The following is a 19,870-nucleotide window of genomic DNA, read 5'->3' as shown; positions in this document are numbered from 1 at the left end:
TAAATACAAATGTTTTCTGTGACCAAATCATCACTTTTCACTTCTTTGGGCTGGTTGAATGCTGACAGCATCGTCAGAAATTCCTGTCAATCTGCCTGTCACTCATCGCTTGTGAAAGTGCTGAGAGAAATGACAAACAAATCTTGGAAATGTTAAGGGAAGAGGGAAAGCATGTTAAATATTCTTTTCTTTTTTGGTCTCTCTCAGCCTATTGCGTTGCTGTCCCAGATGAATTTGTAAGGATGCTGGTACTATTTGAGGCATAATTTCTCACATAAAAACTCAGTTATGGTAGTTGAATCACTCCATTCCACGCCCCACAGTCCCCCCAGACAACATAAACTTAAGTTCTGTCTAGCTGTCTTTCAGAGCAAGTCTTTCATTAGGATACTAATTCAGAGAGCCAGGGATTTCTGTTGAAACCAACGTCTGCAATACCGAGGAGCGCAGAGCCTGTCAAATGGTCTGTGTTTACAGCACTGGGACTGGTCCACGCAGTCTGAAGTCATTACCTGCTCACACAAGCTTCAGCCATCCTGTCTGGGCAACTTCTCTGCAGTTTTGTGGTTAAGAAAGAAAAAAAGAAAGAAAAAAAAAACACCCACACTGAAATTCTTGCCCAAAGTAGAAAAGAAAGGAGCTCCCAGGCTGTTTCCTCGTAGAATTACAGAATCATAAAGGTTAGAAGAGACCTTCAAGATCATCTGGTCCAAACATCACCCTACTTCTCCTCCTTCCTATTCAGTGTGGCTGGTTTGAAGTCTGGGGCGAAGGTGGATGAGGAGATAGCTATCTCAAAGGCCGCAGAGCTTAGTTATAATTAATGAAGGAGAAGTAGGGGAAATTCTGCAACTGAAGGTGTGTGTTTACTTCTGTCAAAACTATAGGAGAAGGTAACAGAATGGGGCATAACGCAGGCCAAGCCAAGCTTATTTTAGCGATTACAGTAAGCAAAGACTGATCTATGCTCCTCTGCAGCAGGGAAAGCCCTACAGACTTTTCTTTGTTGACATCTGTGGGTAGGGCATCTCATAGGAAATTAGAACAATATCAAGAAATTTTTTAAAAACTTATTGTTAGAGGCAAAAATTGAGAAAAAAGTACTTTAAAATACTATGACTCGCTTGAGCTTGCTTTCTTCACTTTACAATTATGCTCTAAACCGGGAGTCTTGCATCTTAATTTGCTTGCTTGTGTCATCACAGAAAGAGTTGATCTGCTGTTGCAGTAGCACATACCACCTGTCTGCTCGTGCACAGAGACCAGCACAGGTGCGCTTCCTGGTCTGCCTCTTCATCTTCCACAGATGCAGTGAGATTCCCTGTTTTATGCCTGACTACACGTTGTTAGAGATACTATGTCATTAAATCAAAATTCACTGAAACAGCAATTCCAGTTTTCTGAAGGAAAAACAACTGGAAGCCAAATTACTTGTTCTTCTACCAGTTTGTAACTTCAATGGTGATTTCCCATTTTTAAAAATATCAGTGAGTACAGGTGTCTCATGAAGAAGCTCCAGCTCTCATCATATGATAGCATAGGTGCCATCAGGAGACTGGGTGGAAAATTTGTGTAGAAACGCTCTCTTCATCCCGTCTGATCAATAATTTAAAAAAAAAAAAACAACAACAAAAAACTGAAAACTGGAGTAAAATCTGCATGTGACTGCTTGTCAGTATCTACCATTTCCTGATGTTTTTAAAAATAATTTTAATTCTTCAGCTTTCTCATGCTATGTGTTCTAGAAATAATGTTCAAAAATGATTTTGAGAGGAGATATTAAAGAGACCGTATATGTCACAAAGCTGCTTGTCTTGGAAGTACATGCCAGGAATTTCACCTCTCTGTTTACTGTAGAGATACGTATTAAGGGGTCAGAGTAATTCCCAGAATGAGGAAGTCAAGCTAAAACAGAGTGATGTGGGAAAGTAAGATGGAGGAGAATGAGCTCATGGCAATATTGTATGTAGGCTTTTGAATAGCCTCATATGAGAGGTCTTCAAAAAATTATGTGTATAGAATTCTGGGCTGTATTTGCCGTCTTTGGAAGCATGTGCATTTTATCAATAAAAGAAAGCATAAATACAGACAACGTTACGTCGATTTACAGATTTTATCAGAGGGCTGTCATTTTCAAGTTTTTATCATGATCCAGTACGATAACAGAGCTCTTCAGATTTGTGAGGTGCTTGTAGATGTGTTGAAATGCAATATTCACCCCTGTACTGCCATCCCTTTCAGATTATGCTGCAGTAAGAAGCACTGCAAGAGCCTTTTCATTATTCCAGCCAGCTCCCTCTCAGATTGTAGTCGTAAATCTTTTCAGCCTAGTTGCACTTTCTGAAAAATACTGGGACTCATAAATTAAAAACGAGACGTAGCATCCTGAATAACTTTCACATTTCTGAAAATTTAGCTCACTGAAAAATATTTGCATCCCATCTATTTAGTTTAAATGCCGAAGTTGGTTTGTGTATGTTAGGATTAACGTTTTTCCGGATCTGTTCTCAGCATATGTATTTCTTAATTTGTAGCCTTTAAGCTTAACTTTTCATGTCATGTTTAACTGCTAGAAGGAGCATTTGATTTTTCACATCTGCTTGGAACCTTTTAGGTCTTTTGAGACTGCTGGACTTGTGGCAAGCTCAGCGGGAGGGGTTTTCTGATGGTCTTGCAGATTCCTTAGAGGGCCAAAAACCTTGAGACATGGGAACATGGCTCCTGCCGGAGGCACATGAACCAAGCCGGAATTCACCAGAAAAGCTGAATCACTAGATGAGTAACTGTCCCTAGCAATCAGATGACATAGCATCATGTGTGTTTACCAGGAACAGCTTTAAAAGTAAAAGCTTTGAGGGAAGGAGTTGCTCAGTACAGTAAGCTTTACGTTTTCTGACTAGACGTACCTCTGTGTTTGAATATTAAAAAATTGCTGTGCTGTTGGAGCGTGTCAAAGATTTGTTGTTTGAGCTTGGAAAATAATGTGCAGTTAATCATAGTAATATTCTCTGGGTTTAAAAATCTACATACAAAGTAACCTGGCATTTCCACATTGTAGATTTCCAGCTTCTTAGCAGTATTGCTTCTTTCCTCTTGCCACTTCTATTAATTAAAACAAAATTTTGTTTCTTCTCTAGCATTAAATCCACTGAAAGCCTGAAGCTCTTGAGCTGGTACTACAAAAGATGAATGATATAATTTGTTGTGCATACATATAGTATTGGAAAAACGTAAAAGCAAATAAAAATATGCCTAGATAGCTGCAACGAGACATGTTCTATGCTTCCGTACATCCAGTCTTAATGTTTGAAAAGATAAGGGCATTCGTTATTTACATCAAATCGAACAGATGAAGGCAAAAAGACAGAATGTAACTAGCTTCATCAAATGTGAAATAGTTTTAGCTTGTGAATAAATGTCTGTGTTGCTGAATTTCATTATGATGCTATAAAAATTTGTGGCTATCACAGCAGAATGTAAAACTCCCTTGTAGTATTTAAATCTATCCACTGAATGGGAAATACTTGTGTAATAGTTTTCCAACAGCAAGAATAGCTTTAGAGGACCAGCTGGACACTCACACTCTTCTACTGCTAGAACTGGAACAGCAAAAACAAAAAAACAAAAACTTGCAAAAGGACATGGAGAAGGATTCTTGTCATGCTTTCCTTACTATGTAGAAATAGAGCTAAAAGGTGCAGAATTTTGTTTTCTTGACCGGTTATGTATGTAGTTATTATTCAGACATAAAGACAGTATTTCAGTCTATTCTAGATTCTAACCTCAAACAGAATTGTTGTTTGTATAGCACTTAATTGATAATGTTCAATACAAAGGGAGGTTGGCTTTTCCATCAGTCGGTGCTCCGTGAATGTGTTTGAAATTAGAGTTAGCCTTCCTGATGATCTCTCAGTAGTTATTCAAAAAGATAAAGGCAAACGACAGCTTATTTGCCAATACTTCAAGCTAAAAAGAAGAACAGAAGTGGAACTGGGAATTTTTTGCTGTGAGAGAACAAAAATTGTGACTTAGTCTTTATCACACAAGAAATACAATTATTGTTTGCTAGAAAACACTATAGCCCTTTTTCTAGTGTAATATTTCTTTCTTTACTCCTTCCATTTACCACTGTATATGTTTATACATTTAACTAGGATGTTTAAACAGAATACAAACTGTAGTTTGTTGTTTATTTTTTGTGTGATGTTTAGTAATCCAAGTGCATATCTGAAGGAGAAACATGGTGATAATTTTTTTCTTCTTTTTCTTCTTTTTTTAAGGCTCCTGCTAAGAAAGATTCAACTCAAAGTACCATCAAAGATGACAAAGTCCATCTGTTGAAGTATAATATAGGAGATCTAGTGTGGTCAAAAGTGTCTGGTTTTCCATGGTGGCCATGTATGGTTTCTGCTGATCCTGTTCTCCATGCTTACACTAAACTAAAAGGTATGTCAGCGATCCTACAAACATCCAACTTTCTTTCATGCTTATGTAAATATTATTTTGGAAAAGTTCTGTTCTTCATTCTGTCTATTCTGTTGTATCAGTAACTGAACCAGTTTGTCGCTGTCAGGAAGAATGTTAAAATGATGCAAGCACTGTTCTTGAGCATATAGTGGCTTGAGTTTATTTCACTGTGTTTTTTTTTTAAACTCTGAACACTCTCTGAAGGATATCAAAATTGTGATCTGTGAAATTGGTTGAAGTCTTATTAAAAAAAATTATCTGCTGATACATATTTCCCATTGGTTTTATGGTGATGCTTGGAGAAGTGACATGGGCTAAAAAATTTATTGAAAGCTAATGGGAGTTAAATACTCCTGATGATTATGCTTTACTAAAAGCAATTCCTAATTCAGCCTGCTTAATTTTCTGTGATTCGTAGAATCAATAGGTATCTACAGACATTAGTTGATTCTAAATGCAGGCACTACTGAGCGTTAATGTAATTCTTAAGTAGAAATTGTACCCATTTCTTCATCTCATTTGCGGTTTCTTACTCTGTTCTGAAACTTTCAGAGTTTATCTGTACTGCTTGTAGAATGATAAAGTAATGTAGGTTGGAAAGGACCCCTAGAAGATGTAAGTTCTCCAAGCTAAACCAGGTTGCACAGGGCCTTGTCCAGTGAAATATTTAATGCCTTCAAGGATGGAGATTGCACAGACTTTTGTATTAGCACTGCGTGAATCCAGGGAGAGTCTGGCTCAGTCTTCTCTGTATCCTTCTCCATTAAGCAGCTAAAGACAGCAGTAAGATCTCTCTAAAGCTCAGTGGGTTGTTTGCTCTGGTTTAGTTGGTTTTGGTTTTGGTTTTGGTTTCCTGAGACTTAAAAAGCTCCCTGAACATCTTATTGTACATATTGTGCTCCAGCTCCCTAATCACCTTGTTAGCCCTCCACTGGACTGCCTGTAATATGTCAGTGTCTTCACTGTACTGGGGAACCCAAAACTAGATATGGTATTCCAGATGTGATCTCACAGGTGCTGAATAGAGGGGAATAAGCCTCTTTGGTTTATCTGACGTGCTGGCTATATTCTTGCCACTTGTATAGTCGACAAGTATGTGGCCTTCTTCACTACAAGGTTATGCAGTTGGCTCATGTTCAATTTGATGTCCACAGGGACCCCACATCTTTTTTGCTCCACCAATGTGGAGGGATTGTGGAAATGAGAGTGATCTTGACACTTTGAGGGTATGGTCTGAAAAAAATGCAATTCAGTAGGAATAAATGGTGGTGGTTTTTTTTTTTTCAGTGGTAAAAGATCATGCTAGGAAGTGAGTGGAAAGCTGCATTTCTGAAGAAAAGAATCTGAGAGTCATAATAACACGGTGTACTTTTCCCTGCAGAGAGACCAAAGTTACACTGACATATAAATAGTGCTGTTTATAAAATGCATCGAGTAGATCCTTTGCTTTTTCAGTGGCAGCATGGCCTCAGCAGGAGTACATTGTTCATTTCATCTAGTTTGGGCTATCTCATATGAAGAGATGTGGACCAAATGGAGAAGGTGCTGAGGAGAACGTGAACACAAATGTAGGTGTCTATGTGTGAGGACAAGCAGAAGGAACTGAGGCTCTTTAAGCTAACAAGGAGGAGCTAAAGAAGAAGCATGTTAACTGGCCTTAAATAACACAAGTTACGTGCAAAGAAGAAAAAAACATAAATTCTTCTTACTCTGAGAACAAGACAGCTTTGTAACAATGAATATTTAGACTGCATACTAAGAACGACTTGGAAATGAAAAAGATAGTGACACGCTGGAATGAGTTGCCTGGAGAGACTGTGATCTCATTCACAGTAGGTTTTTAAGAACAAATTGAAGGAGGATCTCTAGGTTTATAGATAGACTCAATGTTGATAGTAAACTAAATGGTTTCTTGAAATCCCTTTCAAACATCCGTGAAATTGCTAAAATGGCTGTTAAAGACTTCTCAGGCAAATATTTCATATAGCAGTCTTTCAGAGTTGATCAGGCAGTCCCTGTGGTTGTAGTCTTTGACTGTTTAGTCTACTGTGACATAGAAGAGCTGGATTTTGAGAGAAATAGAGTTGTTTTATTTCCTAACTAAATTATTCTGCTCCTTGAAAGGAGCAAGATTCACGCTTTGTTATCAAGCATGGTGGCTTTTTAAAGGAAACTATAAAAACAAATTTAGCAAACAAGCAGTGTCATACCTGTGAGTGCAGCCTGTGGACTGCTAACAGAACGAGGAGCCCACGTACTTTAAGCCATTAAATTTCATCTCTTTGAAATGATATATATATGAGGAGCATTTCAGATATTTACTCTGGAGTTGATTTGGGGCTTGCCTTGTCCTTCAGGAAGTACGTATGTATGAACCTCCACCTTTGACTCATGTTCAACTTGCCGTCAACCAGAACCACCAGTTCCCTTTCAGCCTCTCATGCCCCACTCTCTGCGTACAGCCAGGGTTGCCCCATCCCAGGTGCAGAATCTGGCACTTGCTTTTGTTAAACTTCATGCAGTTGGTGATTGCCCCGCCCTCTAATTTGTCCAGATCTCTCTGCAAGGCCTCTCCACCCTTGAGGGAATCAACAGTTCTTCCCAGTTCAGTGTCATCCAGAAACTTAACTTAGTATACCTTCGAGTCCTGCACCCAAGTCATTTTTGAAAACATTAAAGAGAACTGGCGCTAAAATGGAGTCCTGAAGAACCCCACTAGTGACTGGCTGACAGCCTGATGTAACCCCATTTACTGGAACCCTTTGAGCCCGACCCATCAGCCAACTGTTCACCTATTTCATGAGGTTTTTGTCTAGCTTTATGCTGGACATTTCCTCTAGAAGGATACTGTGAGAAACAGTATCAAAAGCTTTTCTGAAATCCAAAAAGATTACATCAGCTAGCTTCTCTTGGTCACCAAGGTGGGTGTCCTTGTCATAAAAGGCAATTAAGTTCTTTAAACAGGACATTACCGTCATGAACTCATGTTGGCTATGACCAATGACTGCATTGTCTTTCAGGTGATTTTCAATAACTCCCAGAATAATCTTCTCCATAATATTATCAGGCACTGAAGTGAGACTGACAGGCCTGTAACTACCAGGGTCTTCTTTCTTGCCCTTCTTGAAAATTGGAACTATGTTTGCCAGCTTCCAGTCAACTGGGACCACTCCAGATTCCCAAGACCGTTGCCATTACAATGGCAAACAGCATCTCTGTAGGCCTCCCATGTTGCCTGACCTTGCTTCCAGTAGCAATACACTTTTTTCCACCTAAGCTCTAGAAGAGTTTAGCCAACCCAACCTTCTGCTCCACCTGCTTGACTTCGGACATTTTGGAATTGCCTGTTCCTGTGCTCTTAAGAGGTGGTACTTAAAAACTTACTGGCACCGTTGGACCCAACTGTTTACAAAAGCAGTTTCCCAGGGGATCTTACTAACCAGTTCCCTGAAACAGCCTGAAGTCTGCTCTCCCCATATCCAGGGTTGAGATTTTGGTGGCAGTTTCCTCCTATCACCAAAGATTTTAAACTTGACTACATTTGTGGTCACTATGGCCAAGATGGCCACCAGTCACCACTTCACCCATGAGACCTTCTCTGTTCACAAACAACATATCTAGGAGGGCACCTTTCCTAGTCAGCTCCCTTAGTACCTGTATCAAGAAGTTATCATCAAGGTATTTTAGGAATCTCATGGACCTGTTTGTATCAGCTGTGTGGTATTCCCAGTTAACGTCTGGCAAGTTAAAGTCACCCATAAGAAGAAGGGCGGCTGATCTAGAGGTATCTCTTAGTTCCTTAAAGAATAATTCATTCTGGCTGGGTGACCTATAGTAGACTCCCTCAGCAACATCTCCACTTTTTTACTTGCCCCTTAATCCTTACCCAGAGGTTCTCAGACATGTCATCACCACCTGCAAGCTCCTTACAGCTCAGCCCCTCCATTACATACAGCACCAGCCTCACCTGCCCTGCCTATCCCTTCTGAAGAGCCTGTAACCATCCATCGTAACAAATCAGCCACAGGACTCTTCCCACCGGATTTTGTTTGTGCCAACGATGTTGTGGCTTTGGGACTGAGCCAAGGCTTCTAGCTCCTCTTGCTTGTTCCTCATGCTGTGTGCTTAGGTGTAGAAACATTTTAAATGTGCTTCATTTTACCCAACACCTTGTGGAGCAGACTGAAGAATCTCACTAGCATGCAGTCCCTCAAATTTTGTCATGCAGTCCCATAGCTTATCACTGGTGTGCCTCATTTTATCCTTTTCCCCTTTCAAATCTAGCTTAAAATTTTTTCAATCAGCCCTGCTAACTCCTCTGCAAAAATCTTTTTCCTGCTCTGAGAAAGGCGGATCCCATCAAGCACCTGCTGGCCTGGTTTTGTGTAGACCACCCCACGATCGAGAAACCCAAAATTCTGCTGGTGACACCAGCCTTGCAGCCATGTATTGATCAACTGGGTCTGCCTCTTCCTTTCAGTATTGTTCCCTGCTACTGGAGGGATAGAGGAAGACACTAGCTGTGCAGTTGATCCTTTAACCAGTTTCCCCAAGGTCCCATTTGATTGCCATTGGACTTCTCTTTGCTACTTCATCACTGCCAACATAAGAAAACAATGATCAAAGGGCCGTACCAGGCCAGTGAGCTTTCTAGTAACATCTCTTACCCGGACCCCAGGGAGGCAGCAGGCATCTCTGTGGGTTGGGTCCGGTTGGCATATCAGTTTTGGGCACCACAGTACAGAAAGGATATAAAACTATTATGTTGCGTCCAAAGGAGGGATACAAAGAGGGTGAGGGGTCTGGAGGGGGAGGTGTATGAGGAGCAGCTGAGGTCCCTTGGTTTGTTCACTCCAGAGCAGAGCAGGCCGAGGGGAGGCCTCATGGCGGCCTGCAGCTCCCTCACGAGGGGAGCGGAGGGGCAGGCGCTGAGCTCTGCACAGCGACAGGACCCGAGGGCACGGCATGGAGCTGGGACAGGGGAGGGTCAGGCTGGGTGTGAGGGAAAGGTTCTGCACCCAGAGGTGGTCGGGCACTGGGACAGGCTCCACAGAGCAGTGGTCATAGCACCGAGCTGCCAGAGTTCAAGGAGTGTTTGGACAACGCTCTCAGACGCATGGTCTGATTTTTGTGTGGTCCTGTGTGGAGCCAGGAGTTGGGCTCAATGATCCTGGTGGGTCCCTTCCAACTCGGGATATTCTGTGATTTTATGATTCTCCCTGCACACCTAACCGTACAAACTGCCACACCATGCCCTGTTAGTCTGCCCTGATCGCAGCACTCCCTGAACCTTCCTTGTAGGAAACCCCCGTGTTCACCGCAATCCCTTGCTCTGCTGCAGAACATGCATGCACCCGAGGTGATCGCCTCAGCGAGTGACTAACAGTAGTGGTGGGTCCTGCACAACGCTCTGCCAGAACTTCAGCAACTCGTGGTTCAAGGATTCTGTGAGCCCAAAATGGTGACTTGGTATTTAGCAATCCATAGTGATGTCCTTTATTTCATCCAGGAGTGTTATGAAATCAGACCACAGAAGGTACCTGCAGATTCAAAAATAGGTTCGATTATTCTAATGGTAGACACTATTATTTAGACTAATTAATTCGGCAGTTACAGCCATCCAACATTATATTGCAAAAGGAAGAGAGCATGTGTGGTCTTCTTGGAACTGGGCTGTTGGATGATGAAAGGCAGATTTTAACAGGTGGTCGTAAATGTAGCATGTGCCATCTCTGTCAGCAGCTAGGACATCCTGGTTAAATACAAAATGTATCCTTTATTTCATCTGTGGTTAATTCACTGGAGCTCAGTAGTCCCTAGTTAAGAGGAATTTTACTAATGGGGACAAAATAATTACTGTTAGAGAATTGTTCCTTGTTGTGCCTTGTTGGAACATGTATTAGGCCACTGGATTGTGTCTTTGACACATACAGTCCTGAGACCTTTACCTATGCCATTCCTCTAGAGTCTCATACCTGATCTCAGATGAGTCACTATCATTCTTGTAGCTCTCGTGTACGTAGTATATATGTCTGTAATGGTTAGTAAAACTTCGTCTCATACCATTAATTAGGTTGATTTCATATTACTGTTCCAGATGCCACATCTTGAGGCAAGATCAAACCTCTTGAAACATAATTATTGGCTGAGTAATTACAAAAAGAGAGTTCTTTCGAAGTCTAGAAAACCGAGTAATAATAGTGTATGAGGCAATCAGCTAGAAGTATTTGCTGACTAAATCAGAAGGTATGCTGTGAGTGAATAACCTAACAAAATCTAGACCTAGTTTGAAAACATCTGTTGCAGATGACCATGGCTGTTGTTTGTTCTTACCGCACAGAAATCCTTCCCTGATTTCCTTTTCCTCCCAGACTACATCTTAGACATACTAATATGGTAATACCTTGAAGAACTGTATACAGAATACTGTAGGGTGGATAGCTGATCCTTTCTAGCAGTGCTGACAACCACAGAAGTGTAGCTCATCACAGTAAAACTTTTTTTTTGAAATGATACCCTAATTTGAACACTTAGCAGACAATAAATCTGCAAGATTTTATGAAGGAGATGCTAGAGGACCTTTAAAGTCTGATTCTCTTACCTATGCCATCTGCCATTTAGAAGTTGGTTGTTAACTCTGAACTCCCCCATGAATTTTGAAGGTGTTTGCTTCCCCCTTCACTGTAGAATAGCTGAGATCTTTAGTAGGGGAAGGTCGTATGCCTATTTCTTACTACAGTGAGCCAGTATTCCTCTTTACAATCTTAGAAAGATATTTCTTGTCTAGATTTCAGAATTGTTCTTTTCATCTTCCCATTCTCCGTTCCACCACACAAATCCTTTTCCATTCTTGCTTTGATTCCCTAAAAGCTTGGTTAATATGCAGTTGTGATCACAACTGTTAAAATCAGCTGAAGCATGTGTTGTTTTTTTTCAAGAATATTAAAAGATAAGGTTTAGACAGATTGGAGATGAGGCTGAGTGCACAGGCTATCCAAGATTTTAAAATCTGAATTTTGTATTGATTTTCACATGCAGCATTTTCAGAAAGATCCAGGCTTACATATAAGTTAATATACATAGAAAACACTGACAGATGATTGTAACTTTAAGTTCATTTAGCACAGCTTATTTTTGTTTGTATTAAACAGGTCAGCTTTTATGTCAAACTTAATAGCTTAACTCAGAGACTTTCAACCCAGTAAGTGGATTTTTGAAAGGTAAACAGTTGTACTGTGCTTTGGTCATTGTGGTAACTATAGCAGCTTATTAGAAGTACAGAGAACAACATAAGTTGGGTCTTAAATGCTTTATTAAATTATTTTTCAGGACAGAAAAAGAGCTTTCGTCAATATCATGTTCAGTTTTTTGGAGACGCCCCAGAGCGAGCCTGGATATTTGAGAAGAGCCTTGTGCCATTCAAAGAAAAAGACCAGTTTGAACAATTATGCCAGGAAAGTGCAAAACAAGCCCTCACTAAAGCAGAGAAAATAAAGGTAAGAAGTTTCCAAATAAGGCAAGATGTGCATTTTTTTTTTAATTTTTCTATTATATGTATAGATGTAAACAGATATTCTAGGAAGCTTTTAAGATGGCTTGTTTTACAGAGTCTTGTAGTCTTACATTTCACGTACAGATGCAAAGCTTGTTATGACTTCTCACTGTTAACTATTACTTATTAAATATGTTAATAAATAACTGTTACTTACTAAAAAGGAGTACTGCTCTGCTTTGTCATTGGTTCATACATGGTATCAGTACTATCAAATACAATTCCATTTGAGTGTCTGAATTGTAATTGTACATTTCACTTAGTCTCTTGAAATTGTTTTTTGTTAATGTTGGTATTCTGGAATCAAAAGCGAGGAAATTTCTCACACAGTCTTCTTACCTTGCAGATGTTAAAGCCTGTTTCAGGGAAACTGCGGCCGCAGTGGGAGATGGGTGTTAAGCAAGCAAGTGAAGCAGTAAGCATGACAGTGGAAGAGCGGAAGGCCAAGTACACCTTCATCTACATTAGGGACAGACCTCATCTTAATCCTCGAGTGGCAAAGGAAGTTGGCATTGCTGTGGAGCCGTTAGAGGAGATAGATGAGTCATCTTACTCAAACGAAGAAACGACTGAAAATCTGAAATCAATGAAGGAGTCTGGCATTCCTAACAAGAGGAGGAGAAGGACATCAAAATTGTCTGCCACTGATGATACACAAGAAAGCAGTCAGTCGGGGACTAAGAATACTACTCCTCAAAAGTCATCTGATCAGGCAGAATCCAAAAGAGGGATAGGCTCCCCTCTCAATAGAAAGAAAACTCCAGCATCTACTCCACGAAGCAGAAAGGGCGATGCAGTATCTCAGTTTTTGGTCTTTTGTCAAAAGCACAGAGATGAGGTTAGTCTCTTTTAGCTCTTACTTCACTTTAGTTGACAAAAGCTAATTGTTACGATTGAATCCATAATATTCTGGGTTTGAGGAGGTGTGCCTGCATGAAATCTTGGTCTAGACAGTAACAGAGAAAGGAGGAAATGTGGATAAGTAAACAAAATAGTGATAGTGCCATTTTGCTTTAAGCATGTCACATTAGTATCTTCCTACATAATCTAACATGTTATCTTCCTACATAATCCAACAGTCCTTTTTCTTAGCTTTAATTTTTTAATATACATAAAATATAGTAGATATGCATACATATGCTCAGGCAAATATAAAAAAGGTTATGCAGTTTATGGCCATCTACTTATAGCTAGCTTGTACATTCTTTTTGATCACGTGGCTCAAATCATACAGTGTATTCCCTTGTCTTCAAACTCCTCAAAAACTACATTTGCCTACCTAGAATCCTTTGCTGAACTTCAAAAGAAGCTTCAGCAGTTACCAAAGCATATGACAGTGACTGTCAGTGTGCAATCAGCTGGGACAGAAGCTAGGCCTTTTTGAGAGTATTACACTCTGTGGCAAGGTAGATTAAATAACTACTTTAATACCAACATTTCTTATGAAGACTGCTAGAGGCATAAAAGCAGTACCACTGTTCTAGCTCATTACTTTAAAATTATGAACATCTGAACAACAATCATGAGCAACCCTTTGCAGTACAATTCCATGCACTGGAAGAATCATCAGTTTTGATGTTTTATTTTAGTTGTACTCTTCTGTAATACTCACAAAGGGATCAGAAAGTTAGAGATTACTTAAATTGTCTTTAACTGTTGATTTGTTGACTTCATTGTAAGATATTTGTATTAGAAAATATTAACAAATCTGAACTTTATGAAGAAAAATTGAAAAACAGATTTTGTTCTAAGGAAATAAATTAGTAGTAGTTCAACTTAAGGATCTTTTTAGATCATTGCAACTCAAGATCCTCTTGGGAGTTAAATGAACACAGCGTACATATAGCTTTTTGTGGATTTGGTTCACTTGAGAAAAACATTAGCAGTTCAGTTTGCTGGCTCCGGAAACAAGAGGGTTTTGTACCCGGACTATTAAATACCAATTTTGAAATATTCATTATGAAAAGTTGTATGGGAAAAACATCTGTCTCATGTTTGAGAGAAGTGAGTTCTGTTTCCAGTTCTTCTGTAAGTAACTTGTGTAATGGCAAGAGGGCATTTCCTTGGCCTTTAAGGTAGGTAGCAAGAAGTCTTGTGCAGTATTGAGGCATATGAAATTACTTCTCTGGAAGAAATTAGATTTTTATGATTGGTTTTATGGACTCTTAGCTGAACTCATCCTACTACAGAAGAGACATGCTGTGTCTCTGATGTTACATTGCTATTTTCTGCACCAGTTATCAAGTTTCATTCCCTTCTATGGTTATACTGTAGCTTTCAACGTAATAGATGGAAAATGCAAAGAATATTACAATATTTGACATAGAAGAATTGATTTGTCTTCAATGTCACTTTGGGAAACTGAAAAACTTACATAAACTTGAAAATCACACTGATGATAATGTTTAATATTACACAGAGTTATATAAGTAAAAGGAAATAAGTTTCAAAATACTACATATATCTTGAGAGAGGACATCCTACCATTTCTGCCTAGAATACCTTTTAATAAAATCAGTCATGAAAACCCAAATCCACGATTATGTGATTGATGCTGTTAGATACAGAAGCATTTCTGTGCATGGAACAGATGTAGGTTATAAAAACAGCAGATAACAGACAGCTGCAGCCAACAGTCCCTCTAACAGATTAAGATCATTAGAGCCTGTTTTTTCCTTTCTCTTGATGTGAGGAGGGCTAGCAAAGAAGGTAAATACAATTTTAGATATTTACGCTTCTTGCACTAAACCTGTTACCTAAGTTTAGTTAACTCTTCAGGCCTGTCGGGTTGCTTTTAAAAGGGCAGTTCTGTGGCTTTGGTGGAAGGTGGAAATTGTATGCAAACGAACATTCAGTGTTTTCCTTTCTCTTTGGCGTATCTGGTTCAACTTGTGTAGTTTGCTTTCCATCCAAGAGACTTTTTTTTTTTCCTCTTGTTTTAGTTATTCTGATATTTTAGATGTAGTGATAACATCAGCTAAAAAACAGACCTCTTTTTGACCCATTTGTATTGGTGGCATCTGAGAGATCAGAGTATAGTTCCTTATGTAGTTACATAAATATATTAAGGAGAAAGTAAAACTGGATCCAGAAGAGGTTCTCTGGCTCCCAGACTTGGGAAGAGATGAAGGGAATGACTAAAGACTTCTCATTCAGGGCCTCTAATAATCACACGGTATCTTAAAAGTAGAGATGTTTCTGCTGTGTTTTGTTTGGAGTCCAGATTTATATGGCAGTAGGATTCGTGTATCGGTTTGGTTTTATTATTTACTACTTTTTGCGTTACTTTTCTGAGGATAGAACAGTGAGAAATAGTTGAAATTTTCAGAAATTAATGGCGGCTGCTTGAAGCCTGGAATTGCTGCTGGAGAATGGTTTTAGTAGGCATGCTTCCCTGAAGAGAGGAGGCATTGAAAACTTGGACCACTTTCATAGTTGTAGTGATATGTTAAGTATTTCGTGCTGTCACCAAAGGAATTCAGCTGTATCTTGTACTGTTGGCATTCTTGTGGACTTCCTCTGAGAAATAAAACCACCATGACAGTTACAAGGGAGTGTCTGACTTGAGATGAAGATATTCAGTGAGAGACAGACAGTCCTACTGTTCGTATGAATACATTGATTTGGGCCTTGAGACTGTTTGGAGGTAAATTAAGAAATAAGTTCGTTAGTAGGGTGTACAATTGAAGATTTCTGCATATATAAGAATCTGTTTAACATCTAGACAAATGAGTGAAGGTAATATGCTTGGATGAGCAGTACGTGCCTGACCTAAGTACCATGTTTTCCATACCTATAGTAATATTAATTCCCAGATCCAAGAAAAGATCTTCCATTTTTTTCTGTAGCATATTTAGACTTTAAGAAATACTGTGGAGAAGTGCATGATTTTCACATGTACTGTTTCCACTACGTATGCCAGGAATCGAGTATTACACCATGAAGACTTTGGAGAAGACTGTTGGGCAGTCCTTCTTTGTGCAGCTTCCCTCATTAAGAGCCATGGGTTTCTCTTGCCTGCCATTTCACAGCACTCCTAATTGACAGTTGTTTTTGTTCGTATTTCGGTGGGACTGGAGGTGACACTAAACTGCATATTGTTTGTATGAACAGAGCTAGTTGTTTGTTTGAAAATGAAATAACTCAATGCCCTAGTTGGGCAGAATGAGCTATGCACTCAGCAGACAGTGGTCAAAATTGATGTTAAATTGGTTGCCTGAAGAGGTGAGATCTGTGGGAGATGTTTCTTGTGGGTCTGTGTTCTCCCCTCTCAATAACTTTTTGGATACTTTGCAATGTTAATCAAACCTGGAACAGAGGCTTCCAAAGGTAGTTATATTCTGCTAGCAAGTATTTTGTGCCACATAGAAGCAGGAGGACTCCACTTGGGGAAAACCTACAGCATGAGTTTCCTTCCTAGACACTGAATAATCCCAACGGGAGGAAGGTCTTACTGTTATTCCAACTCCTGGAGGAGCTTCACTGGTACACTTCGTACACTTGTACCTTGCTTGATACCAGGAAATGCAGCGTTAAAACACGTTCTTAGAAGTTAGGTTAATTATTTCCACAGAAAGATTGTCTTTCTGTTCTGTTGAATGGTGTTACTGTTAAAACGTTTGGCTCCGTTGGCCTGCTTTTTATTTTGCTCCGTGGTTTTGGGGTATTGGTTGCATCACTGCAGTAATAAATTGTGGGACTCTGGAGAATGCTGGGTAATGAGGTAGGGACTGAGGGCTGGTTTTAAAGCTACTGTTTCATTTCTGTAGATTTCAGAATCTTAAAGCTTTCTGACTTCTGTGATTTATTAAATCTGTTTTTCCTTAAGTGAAAGTACGAAAATACTGAAGGAGTTTTTTGTTTGTTTGTTTTTAGATAATGGCATTTCTGTGTGTTGAATAAACTTCCTAGGAAGTCTCTTAACTTCCATAATGATGGCTATTATGTATTATGCTTATATTAAGAAAATATTCACAGCTTTTTGAGCTCCCATATACTATTTTGTATAAATAGTATAAAATGATAAATTAATAGAGAAGAATGTTGCGTCAGATGCTAGCTTTTGTAAATCTCTCTGCTAAGATAGGAGTACGTAAAGGAGTACCCCTATGTATAACGAGTTCTCCTGTGGATTGGTGGATGTCCTTGTAGGCAAGCATTTATTCCATTATTGCTTGTCTGTTTTCTGTGGAACAGGATTTAACTTCATCCAGAATTAATAAAAATTTTTGGAATCACCATACCACAAGATCTACTCTTACTCAATTTTCTGAATGTTAAAAGGGCAAATAGATACTTCCAAAACGGTACTTAATACTTCTGAATCTGCTAAAAGAGTTTTTTAGAGAGAAGTGGCTATTCAAAAAATAAATACAGCTCAAAACTGGATACGAAATGTTTGAACGTAGTTCTGTCTGCAGCAGATGTTAGATAACTTATTTGTATCCAGTTTTCCAAAGCAATAGAAGAATATATGCCATTCGTTTCAATGGTCACCTTTTTTTTAATAAAACCCTATTTCTGCATGTATAGGTGGTTGCTGAACATCCAGATGCGTCAAGTGAGGAGATTGAAGAATTGCTTGAATCACAGTGGAACATGCTTAGTGAAAAACAGAAAGCTCGCTATAACACAAAGTTTGCCATAGTGACCTCTCCCAAATCTGAAGAAGACTCTGGTAAACGTAAAACTGTGCTAGTGTACTCTAACTAAATTTGATATACATAGTGGTGTTAAACTAAGCACATATTTGAGACCTGTAGGGAAAACAGCTTTCACTGTTTTCCAGTTTTAATTCTTGGTGTTTGTGCCAATAGCAAAGGAATGCCAATGGTTACAATAAAAGCAACCCATGAAGTCTACATTTCTTGCTCATTGTTCTGAAAAGTTGTTATATGTAAACCTACTGTTTAGAGATTGCTGATTTCTCATTCTTCTTCTGCCCATAAGCAGCTGCCATTGCGTCCACTGCCTGTTACTAGTGGATGATGGGAAGGGAAGATGAAGTGTTACTACTAGTAAAATCTGAGTGTTTTTTTTTTTTTTAATAGAAGATTTAGGAAATGGTTTTAAAAGTGTAATGAGTGCTACACCTTTTCTTCATATGAATACCTAGAGTATATTACCTCATCAGCATCAACTCAGGAAGAAGTATTCCAAACTTTATTCTGAATCTTTCATCCACTTGGCATTTTATTGTGCTACGCAAAGTTTTTAGGACGTTGTACAAGATTTCAAATACACTTTTTTTTCTTCTTTTTTTGTTGCTTTTGTCTAGCATTTAGTTTTTATTAAGAGTTAACTATTTTGCAAAATATTTGAGGATTTTGGAGTCATGTATTTGAGAAAGAAGGAGGAAGATAGTTTGGCATTTGCATGGACTTTATCAAATTTTAATAGATATCACTTTTCAAATTTAAATAGTTTTATAGCACTGTAAGAATGCATACTATGAAGTATTAGAACCAACAGGTGCTGCTTTGGGCAATGACAAGAATGAGAGGGAGTGTTTGAAAGTTTGTGAGACTTGGAAAAACTTGTATAAAAATGGCAGTCAGTTTTGTTAACTATCTGTGTGTGTGTGAAATAACATCATTTTGTGGAAAATTGAAAAGTTTTTAACTTTAAAATTTAAGTGTCAAATATTTGGATATCAGTTTAAAAGAAAACACATTCTGTATCTCTCAAGGTTCATCATTGAAGAATATTGGAGAGGCCAAACGTAAAGTGTTTCAAGACTCACCTAAAAGGAGATCAAGATCCAGAAGTAATTGAAATTTGTGTTGTGTGCAAATAGTTCATCATTATAAGTAGCTATTGAGTGTATTTTTTTATGTAATCACCCACGTATCATAATCACTTTATTTTATCTCAGATGTTGTCTTCCTTGACATTAGAATTTTAATGGATCCCAAATTAAATATCTAAACACTGTAGTGCTGAATTTTGTTCACCTTCCTCAGTGTCATATTGCAAGAAATGTAATTGAAATTGTACCTGTACCAGGTGTTTCTAGTACATATATTGTGTACATTTATAGTTATCTACAGATGAAAACATGTCAGTTGACTCGTTCCCCTACCCAAATCCTCTTATCTTAAACTTGGAAGAATATTGTGGGATTTCTTTTTCTGGCTTTTTATAAGTAGCAGGTTCTCCTGGAGCCATTTCAGTCTGTTTTTGTGGATTCAGAGTTTGATAATAGAATATGTCCTAGATTGTTTAGATATGAGCATTAATTTGAAAATTATTCGTATTTTCAAGTTATTTCAAATATTTTTAATATTTGTAACTATTTGTTCCCACTGGAATAGAAGAATGCTTGTAGCTGTAGGGCAATTTTCAGTTAACATAGTTGTGCCCCTGGAGCTTGCAGTCTTCATAATAATAATACTCTGTAGCTTCATAAACTAGAGAGTACTGTAGAGTGTAAAAATGTTGCCATTTCATGCTGATGAACCAGACCACTTCCTAAACCTTCATCTGTCTTTTTGAGGTAGAGCAAGTGTAAACAATTGCTGAACCTATGGAAAGGGTATGTAGGTTAGTCACTGAGCTTTCATAATTTAGCCAGCTGCTTGGACTTTACAGTGAATTATCATAAAAATGTGTGAATACGTCCATTTTGGTTTAAAACGACTGAAGTGAGTCTGTTCTTAGGATTTTGGTTCACAAAGGAAGGGGATCTTATGGTCTCCCGTACAACATAAGTAAGCTTGTTGGAAAGCATCTGGAATTGCCATTTCCAGAAAGAGAGAATTAATCTGTACAGTTGGTGCTATCTTGTCTATTCCAGAGGCCACTTAATAGGTGTCTCCAGTAACTTCACCAGTATCAACTGGAGAACTCCTG

General features: G+C 38.8%; 1 protein-coding gene across 6 annotated transcripts in view; it reads left to right on the top strand.

Annotated features, from left to right (window-relative positions):
- The window catches only part of NSD2 (nuclear receptor binding SET domain protein 2), an 81,490-nt gene that overhangs the window by 30,210 nt on the left and 31,410 nt on the right, over nucleotides 1-19,870 (top strand). For all 6 annotated transcript variants that reach the window (XM_083835224.1, XM_083835228.1, XM_083835226.1 and 3 more), the window contains 5 exons: nucleotides 4,281-4,446; nucleotides 11,797-11,963; nucleotides 12,366-12,857; nucleotides 17,552-17,696; nucleotides 18,708-18,785. In XM_083835224.1, coding sequence (XP_083691350.1) covers nucleotides 4,281-4,446; nucleotides 11,797-11,963; nucleotides 12,366-12,857; nucleotides 17,552-17,696; nucleotides 18,708-18,785 — 1,048 coding nt within the window. The remainder of the gene's footprint in view (nucleotides 1-4,280; nucleotides 4,447-11,796; nucleotides 11,964-12,365; nucleotides 12,858-17,551; nucleotides 17,697-18,707; nucleotides 18,786-19,870) is intronic.

The sequence above is a fragment of the Anser anser genome, assembly GCF_964211835.1.
Source record: "Anser anser genome assembly, chromosome: 4".
Classification (NCBI taxonomy): Eukaryota; Metazoa; Chordata; class Aves; order Anseriformes; family Anatidae; genus Anser; species Anser anser.
This window is presented reverse-complemented; position numbering and strand designations above follow the sequence as displayed.